The following is an 8631-nucleotide window of genomic DNA, read 5'->3' as shown; positions in this document are numbered from 1 at the left end:
TTTTGTAGTGAATTTTTCGTTGATGTTGCTTTGAATAAAATTTTTAATTCAGTTTCTTTTTTTTTTTTTAATATCATTAAATTAATGTTATTTTTCAAAAACAAATTATTTTCTTTTCTTCTTTTAAAATTAAGATAGGTTATTAGATGGTGTTATTATAAGTTTGAACATACAATATTATTAGTTGTGATAATTAGTATTTTAATCACTAAATAATAATATTTAAAATTTATTTCTTTTTAAATATTAATGTCTATCAATAAAAATTAACAATGTTATAAATTCAAATTTATTATAATGTTCTTTATGAATTAATCTTGTAGTCCGTGAAATATAACTACACTAATTTAATCAAAGTATAATGCTTCCTTTTAGAACGAAATTATAAAAACCGAACAATTCAAATTTCGACCAAATTAGATCAATTCTAAAAATAAACTTCAGAATGCACGTAATCAATCCAGTTATTTATCTTTTTTCTTCGTTGATGACTTCCATGAAATATCTTAAATTTCATAATTTATTTCAAATATCAAAATTCATTTATAAATAAATTAATTGTTAAATTCATCTACAAATATAATGTAAATTTTATTACTTACTAGTTCCAAATAAGCATGACAGACAAAAGAAAGAAGACCACATCAAGAACAGTTCTTGATTCCACCCCATGGGATTAAATGAACCAGAAGAACCAAAGTTAAAGATGCACGAGCGCATTTACGCTACCACCTAAAGCATATATCTCACAGCAAGAACCACAAATGACATAAAAAGATAAAAATAAAAAAGGAAGGCGTGTTACTCCCACATGCAAAAACCAAATAACAGACAGCATAATGTGTTTGCTTATTTCAAAAGTTTGAAGTACAAAACCAGTAAGATAGCCACTACGAGGACTGCAATTATAGAGCCGATAATCCATTTGTTCTTGCTCATCCTCCTTGACATGCCAGTCAAAATTTTCTTGCTCTTCCCGATGTTATCATCCACTCCATGGAGCTGCAAAAGAAGACAATGAGTTATGCTTGTTAAAAGTAACTCTTCACACTCTCAACATTATTGGCTTGCGACAACTAGTAGAAGTGGCATAACTACCATCTATTGCTTGGAAACGGGTCTCACATATACAACCAAATACAAACTCGAAAATGTAACATATATTGCATGGGAAGTATAGAAAGAAGAAATCCGTTACTGGGAAACAGGCATCACATACACAGCCAAATACAAACATGACAATGTAAATATCTATTGCAAGGGAACCAGACAAAAATAAAAAGAGAAGTTATCAATTCCGCAAACGAAGTTTGCATGGTTTGATATAGGAGGAACACGAGAAAGTAAATGTGAGTAATCAAATAATTAGAAATCAAAAACCACCCACATTAGAGAACTTATACCGTGTTGTGAGCATGTAAAAGAGACTGTCTCTGAGAATGCAAGTCCTGAAGAATTGAAACACCAAGTTCTTCTGTTTCTAGCATGGTTCTTCTACCTTCTTTGATTCTGCCACTGGTCTGATTCAATCGCTCTGTAGACATCAATAATCTTGATTTTTGATCGGCTGATGCCTATTACATTTGCATAAATCAAGTAAGTTAAAAATTCATGTACATGAAGGAATATGGACAATATATGAATAGAATTTATAGTGCACAAGATGGTTTACTAGTCAATGAAATGGTTCTTTATACAGAGAATAAATACTCGAACTGCCATTTCCCAAAGATGAAAAACAAAATTTTAAAGCAATTAAAAAGCACCTGAGTTATCATGACATTTTTTATTTTTGAACCACAGATATAACAGAGATGAGAGTTCGAACATACCGTCATTGCATCAGCCATTCCAGATTCGAGTAGCTCATCTCGAGCAGCTGCATTTAAATTTCCAGATGAAATTCTTTTAACTTCATTTTTCAGATTGTTCAGATCAGATTTATACTCTCTTAACTTAGTAAGAAGCACCGCTTTAACATGAGGCTGCAAACTTCTCACCTCGAGATCCATTTTCCGAATCTGGAAAAAAGATAACCACATCAAGGACCAAATTCGGAAAGAGCTAAGAAGTGATCACCAATAAGTTACATACCAAAGCTTCAGCATCTTCGACTCCAGCTTTTACTTCAGAAAGTTTTTGCTTCTTTTGCTCTGCAAATTATAAGCCACGGTAAAATTAAAATGAAGAGACAAACAATAACACAAACTCAACAAAAAAGAAAACATTCTGGTTGCTGATATAAAGGAACTGATCCAGATAAAACTAAATAGAAAAGTGAAAGAGAAGACAATGGTGGATCTGAAATAAAGGAACTGTTTGGCATGTATGGATCTGAATTAGTATAACAATAAATTAATAATATCGCCATTTACCTCATATAGTTAGTATGAGGCAACATAGGCAAGAGATTGTCTCCATAGCCAAGAGGTTTCAGGTTGTAGAAAGGATTTCAACTTCGAACTTGTAGGAAGAGCAGTTGAAAGAATCAAGGTCTGCGAGAATGGATAAGGGTTCTGTGTGCGGATAATACAAGCTCCTGGGTCAGAAGCTTAGTAGTTGCTCGCCACACCCTGTGAGTTTCTCTGGGCATCAAAGCTGGAGGCTGTTTTTTTGGCATTGACGGAGAGAAGGACGGCAGGAGACGAGTGGTTATTCCAGAATGTCCTCAAGCTAGAGGATGGTAGAAAACACTTGTTTACATTGAAACATCACGAGGAAGCCGATTAAACCTCTGGAGATGGGGATTGTGAGGCAAAAGCTCAAACTTTTGGCCATTCCCAAGCTTGAACTGGTTCATTCTCAGACACACACAATCAGCTTTACCTACTACCCTAGCTGTAGCACACAGTTCTTTGTGTTGATGGTGAGTGCAAAGAAGAAATCGTATGCTGGGATAGCAAGAAGGTAGAAGTGAAGAAAGGTGGAAAGACCAGTGGGGCTCCAAGGGCAGAGAGGTGAGTAAAGAAGACAGGATCCATTCAACTTTCAGGTCAGACAAAATTTACATTTAAACTCGACCAACCGAGCCCAGATTTTTAAACCCATTCACTTGGGAGGTCCACAGTACCTGCCTGCAAGCCCACGGGCTAGGGGATGCAAGCCCACGGGCTATCGGATAGCTCATTGAAGGATGAGTTTTGGATTACTAGTACTTGAGAGTGCATCCGTCCTTGCACGATGGAAAAAGTGGAGGTTGTACAAAATGTAGCAGTGGAGGAAGAGGGGTGTAGCAGAGAGGGGCAGAGGAAGGAGCTTTTGTGTGAAAGGAAGGGGGTTTGGAATGAAGTGTTGATGATGGCACATGTGGCAAAAATCAGTCCCTTGTCATTAGCTATCTGCTCGAATACAGTGGAACTGGTTTCGCTGGGTCAGCATTTGAGGAAAAGAAGCAAGAGTGGGCTATGGCAGTGTTGGGAGACAAGGAAGGACGTTTTAATGAGGGAGGAGAAAATGAGGAACAGATACTCACAAAATATTGAGAACATCAGGAAGTTGCTGGGAGTGAGTTTCCAAAATTTCGAAGATCAGGCTTTCAGGTTGTGTCAGGCAATTCTAAGGATTAAGGGAGAGAGGACAACCATGAAAATCCAGAAGTTAGCAGTTAAAAGGAAGAATGAGGTGGTTAGGGAAAAGAGCTAAAAAGATTAAAATGCTTTGTCAACTACTACAAGCCAAATAAGGGGGAGAAGGGAAAGAAAAGAGTTTCTTCGATTGTTTTACCGTGTCATACAAAATCATCTCCTGGAATGCAAGGGGATTGGATAGTGCTAGTAAGAAAATGATTGTTAAAGGTTCTACATCTAAATTGAAGCCATATGTTAACTGCTTCCAATAAACCAAGCTTGATTCATGTTCTGATCAATTGGTGCCATAGTTTATGGAATACTACGGAGGTGAGGTGGAGGGACTTGCCCACAATTATGGACAATGTTCAGGAGTGTTCAATCTCGCGCATCTTCCATTGTAAGGCTATTGGATAGGTCTCGATGTTCACCAGGGTCTATGGCCCGGGAGAGGGGCGGGAGAGGGAGAAGTCACAGGGTGATTTGGAGGATTGCAGGAGTAGATGGGATTTTACTTAGGCGACTGGTGGTGATTTTAATATGGTCCAGTTTCAGTATTGGGAGATCATAGGGGAACTACTCCAGAACCTGTGCTGATGAATTGAATGAGTGTTGAACTAAGTTAATCTTATGAACTCACCCTTTAATGGAAACAAATGGACTTGGTCAAAATTCTAGGGTGAATCCTTCTTTCTCGTGCATTTGTTGAGGGAAGACAAATTCTTAATGCTGCCCTGATTGCTACTGAGGTGGTTGACGATGTTATGAGGAAGGACGGGTGATATGAAAAAAGTAGATGATCATGTCTAATGGAGCTTTTTATTTTACATGCTTGATAGGCTGGTTTCGGGGTCAAGTGGAGTTTGTGGTTAAAAACTTGAATCATCTCTACTTCTTTTGATGTTTGGGTTAATGGCAATTGTTTTGGTTTCTTTAAGCCTTCAAGGGGGCTGAGACAGGAGGATCCCCTATCTTCATTGCTGATTCATAATGGTTATGGAAGTTTGGAGCAAATTACTGCTTAAGGTGAGGGAGCTTCATTTGTTTAGTGAGTTGCAAGTGGGGAATTTCGGAGCTAAAGTAGAAGTGACTCACTTGTTCTTTTGCAGATGATACCCTCTCATTCTGTCAGCCAAAGCCCTAGGATCTATTAAATATAAAATATTTGCTTCTTTGTTTCCAAGCAATCTCAGGTTTAAAAATCAATTTGGAAAAATCAAAATTGGTTTAGCTGGGTAGCTATGGAAATGGTGAGCACTTTATGTCTACTTTAGGCTGTAAACTAGTCAACCTTCCAATCAAGTATTTGGGCCTTCCTTAAGTTCGACGAACTCAGTCCTGGGATCTTGTGATTAATAGATTTGAATCACATCTAGCAGGGCTTGCTGTCTAAGGGTGGCAAATCACTCATCAAGAGGTCTATAGCAATATCCCTATCTATTTTATGGCTCTGACCATTATATCAGTTAGTGTAGCTAAGAGACTCGAAAGGATTTAATACAGATTTTTGTCGGCAGACACTGAGAACAAGAGGAGGAATCATCTTAAGGCTTGGAATTTGGCGAAGCAGGCACCGCAGAGGAACGGGTTGGGCATGAGGCCCTTGATTGAGTTCAATAAAGCTCTCCAAGGAAAGTGGTTCAGGAGATTCATGAGGGAGCAGAACAGCGTTGGAGAAATGTGATAGGAGCTAAAGTTGGTATTTCTGACCTTAGACGGTTTGCTATGTCTCCTTATGCCTCACAGGGTTGATATGTGGAAAATTGTTATGGTGGGGAAGGTGCATCAAATGCATGATTGGCAGTTGGAGAGTTTCGTGTGTCTTCAAAATGCTTTATCTCAGATTACGGTTTCCAGGGACCTGGATTCATGGTTTGATGTCTATTGTCAAAGGGCCCTTTCTCAATTAGCTCTTATTATTAGTACCTATTCAAGAATGAAGATCAACCCATCAAGCTCCCTTCTAATCGGGTATGGATAGTGATGGCCACTCACAGGGTGGGCTTTTTGCTTGCAAAGTGATTTGGGAGTGATTTTGACCATGGATAGGCTAATCAAAAGGGGCATGGTCTTGGTCAATGGTTTTTTTCTGTGCAAGAATGATGCAGAGACTTGCAACCATATTATCATGTGGTGCCCATACGCTCGCCTTTAGTATAGCCTATTGGATGTGAGTTGGGTCGTGACTGTAGTATTAAGGGGAGTTGTGGGCATGGAGAGGACTTCAGAGTAACAAGAAGACTGCCAGGCTTATCCCTCATTTAGATCATCTGAAAGGAAAGGAACAAAAGAGCTTTTGAGATGGTAGAGTTTAATTTTGATAAATTTAAAGAAACATGGTTCCATGTCTCGAGTTTTTTTATTAGAGGCCGACCTCTACACTATAATAAGGATCTTAGGGACCTTATTGATATTTTGCAGTGCAATGTGAAAATATAGCATTTTTTTCTTATAAAAAATCATTTCTTTTTTAAATGAAGCATTTAATCAGCAAAATTATCATAACTTTTCTCAATTTCTTAGTTGTGTGATGCAATCAAATTTAAGATATGATGCTTAGGAACCCACCTTAGTTTGATGCTTAAGTGATCCTAGGTGTAACTTCTAGTTAATTTGCTGTCAATCATCCTAATTCCATGGAGTAATATCAAAGAATCCTTGAATTTATCCCAAATGCTAAGTGGGCAAATTAACTGCAGTATGTCTTATATCACAGATACTTGATTCTCAAGATGTGAATTTATATTTCCAGATTCAAATTCATTAAAAGCTCATGTTAGCACATTCATATAACTAAAATCCCACTGTCTGCATCCCTGGATGTGAAGTAGATCCTTACCCACTCTGATATATAATCCCTTCTCTTCTACAAAATCATGTTTAGATGGAAAACTAAAAGCTTGGTTTTACCTAGAAAAATGACAAAAAGCAAGAGAGGAAAAGCAACAACTGTATGGAACTTAGTGCACTGTCTTTAATTTGACTCAAAATATTCCATGGATCTTCATCTCAAAATCATATAAAAATTTGAAGTTTAATCTTCCTTCAGTTTATCAGTTTCAGCAAAAGCAAACTATCCATATATAACCCAACTCTTATCCCCTGCAGACACCATTGAGTTTGTCAAATTCTGGCTTCATGATTTACGTACAGTACAAGATTGGTATAGTATTTTGGAACCTAATGCTTTGTTCTTAAGTTGCTCACTTATATTTTCAGCTTTGTATTCCTAACCTCATGTTATATCTAAAAAAAATTAGAGTCTGAACTTGCAAAGTAAAACCCACATTATCTCCCTGAATCCCTGCATGTGAAGTAAATCCCAAACCGTTCCGAACTAAAGCTTTTTCTTATACAAAGGCACATCCCAATGAAAACTTAAGCTTGAATTACCTAGGAAAATAATAAATGCAAGAAAGAAAAGCAACAATTTTGTGGTACCGCACACATCTTTAATTTGGCTAAGAATATTCCATATATCTTGAGCTCAAAATCATATAAGATTTAGATCTTCCTCTTTATCGGTATCAAAAAATGCAACTACCCACATCCCCTTTTTCCTTTATAGTAGAATCTTAGAAGGCATGGTAGAGGATGTTCCGATAAAAATAAAAAACAATTAAAACAACTTTCATACACACACAAAAAGAATCATAAAGGCACTAGCTTTTCAGTTGCACAAGAAGTTATCAACCTCAATTCAAAATATTAGATACTATTTCCCATGCGCATACACTTTTATTTGGTCTTAGATTCAGCTAACGAAAAAAGATGGAATTCAGAATAATAATTTATGTTCTTCTAAAGCATGGTAATTAAGTACAGCAGTAAATAGCTCAATCAGAAAACTTAGCACGAGATAGAGGTAAAGAAATAGTTTTTTCTTTGGAAAAAAAAGGTTGAGACCGTAAAAACGAGTTTTTTGGAAGTAAACTTCAAGTAAAAGTTTTAGCCCCAGGGGATGATGGCCGGGGGGAGAGGGAAGGGAGGGGACCGGACGGTAGGGGACAGGGAACTGAAAAACCTAAGGAGATCTTTATTGAAAATCAAACTTATTAACTGTAACATTCACATCTATTATCTCACCTCCACCAAGAGCACCAGCTGAGGTACACTTCCTCGAAAGATTAGCGGAGAGCTCGCAGTACTGGCGCTCGTACCCTTCGAATACTTCACTCATCTTTCCCCCAAAAAGGCAATCTGAGTCAAGAATTCTGATCAACCAATCATGAAGTAATATGAACTTAGACTCATATCAACAGGATTTACGCAAGGTCAATATGTTAACGATTCTACCACTTAGATGCAAACTAAATTTGATTTGCGAGCAAGAAAAAAGAAAACTTAATAATCTCCGATCACGAAAGAAGATCAAACTTCTACACAACCTCTTCATTAAACAATATAAAGGTATCAGCCATTTCTCTTGATGTGGTCAAATCATATTTAAAATTCCACAATTTGATAGAAATTGAAATTGTTAGAAAAAACGAGATCAGCCACGAATCAGGGAAAAGCAAAGGAAAGAAAACCTGACAAGATTAGAGAGTTCTCCGAGCTAAGCAGTGATCGCCGGAGTAGCTGCCGGAGACAGGTTGAGCACGTTCTCGAGCGTGTCCGCTTTCCTCCTCTCTCTCTTTCGAACGGACGGATTAAACGACAACGCTTTTGTGGTCGTTCGCGAGGGGAGTTGTGGGGTTATGATAAAAACATCCCTAGAGGTACAGTTAAATGTCTTCTGGTAATTGACAGCTGTAAGAGTTCCGTGCACTGACTGGTGAGATTAGGCTTTGCTCATATGTGGAAGCGGGGAATATCCGCTCCCCTGCGTTTTCCTGTTATTTTAATTCCCAAGAATACTTTAGGAAAAAAAGAAGGCTAAATTTATTTTTAAAATAGACCAAAGCTAATTAATTTATCATTAACATTGAGGCTTTTACTTAAAAAATTTTAGTATAGCAACTTCCATTAAAGAGACTGCTGACACTATGTAAATCTCTTGAAGAAAAATTAATGGGAAAATTTACCTATAATTTAAGTGCTGGTAATGCTATAATTTATTGGT

At 37.3% G+C, this 8631-nt stretch overlaps 1 protein-coding gene across 2 annotated transcripts; it reads right to left on the bottom strand.

Moving 5' to 3' along the window:
- Positions 1-566: 566 nt before the first annotated feature.
- Positions 567-8256, bottom strand: VTI13 (vesicle transport V-snare 13). 2 transcript variants are annotated; one of them, XM_022049538.2, is made up of 6 exons: positions 8099-8256; positions 7653-7766; positions 2095-2153; positions 1833-2021; positions 1404-1574; positions 567-1002 (listed from the first exon to the last, which is right to left on the bottom strand). In XM_022049538.2, the coding sequence occupies exons 2-6, from the start codon at positions 7744-7746 to the stop codon at positions 850-852; spliced, it is 666 nt and encodes a 221-aa protein (XP_021905230.1). In that variant the 5' UTR covers positions 7747-7766; positions 8099-8256; the 3' UTR covers positions 567-849. The 2 variants fall into 2 exon arrangements, with proteins under 2 accessions (XP_021905230.1, XP_021905229.1); XM_022049537.2 differs by having other exon boundaries at positions 7653-7780; positions 8099-8244.
- Positions 8257-8631: the final 375 nt, after the last annotated feature.

The sequence above is a fragment of the Carica papaya genome, chromosome 1, assembly GCF_054855325.1.
Source record: "Carica papaya isolate Zhongbai chromosome 1, ASM5485532v1, whole genome shotgun sequence".
In the NCBI taxonomy this organism is placed as follows: domain Eukaryota; kingdom Viridiplantae; phylum Streptophyta; class Magnoliopsida; order Brassicales; family Caricaceae; genus Carica; species Carica papaya.
Note: the sequence above shows the minus strand (reverse complement) of the source record. Positions and strands in the feature narration are given on the sequence as shown.

Coding starts and splice junctions, on each gene's coding strand:
- VTI13 (XM_022049538.2), bottom strand. CDS start 7,746: ATGAGTGAAGTATTCGAAGGGTACGAGCGCCAGTACTGCGAGCTCTCC. Junction 2,022..2,094: donor TCGAAGATGCTGAAGCTTTG/GTATGTAACTTA, acceptor TCTTTTTTCCAG/ATTCGGAAAATGGATCTCGA. Junction 1,003..1,403: donor TTTTACATGCTCACAACACG/GTATAAGTTCTC, acceptor CTTCTTTTGCAG/CTCCATGGAGTGGATGATAA.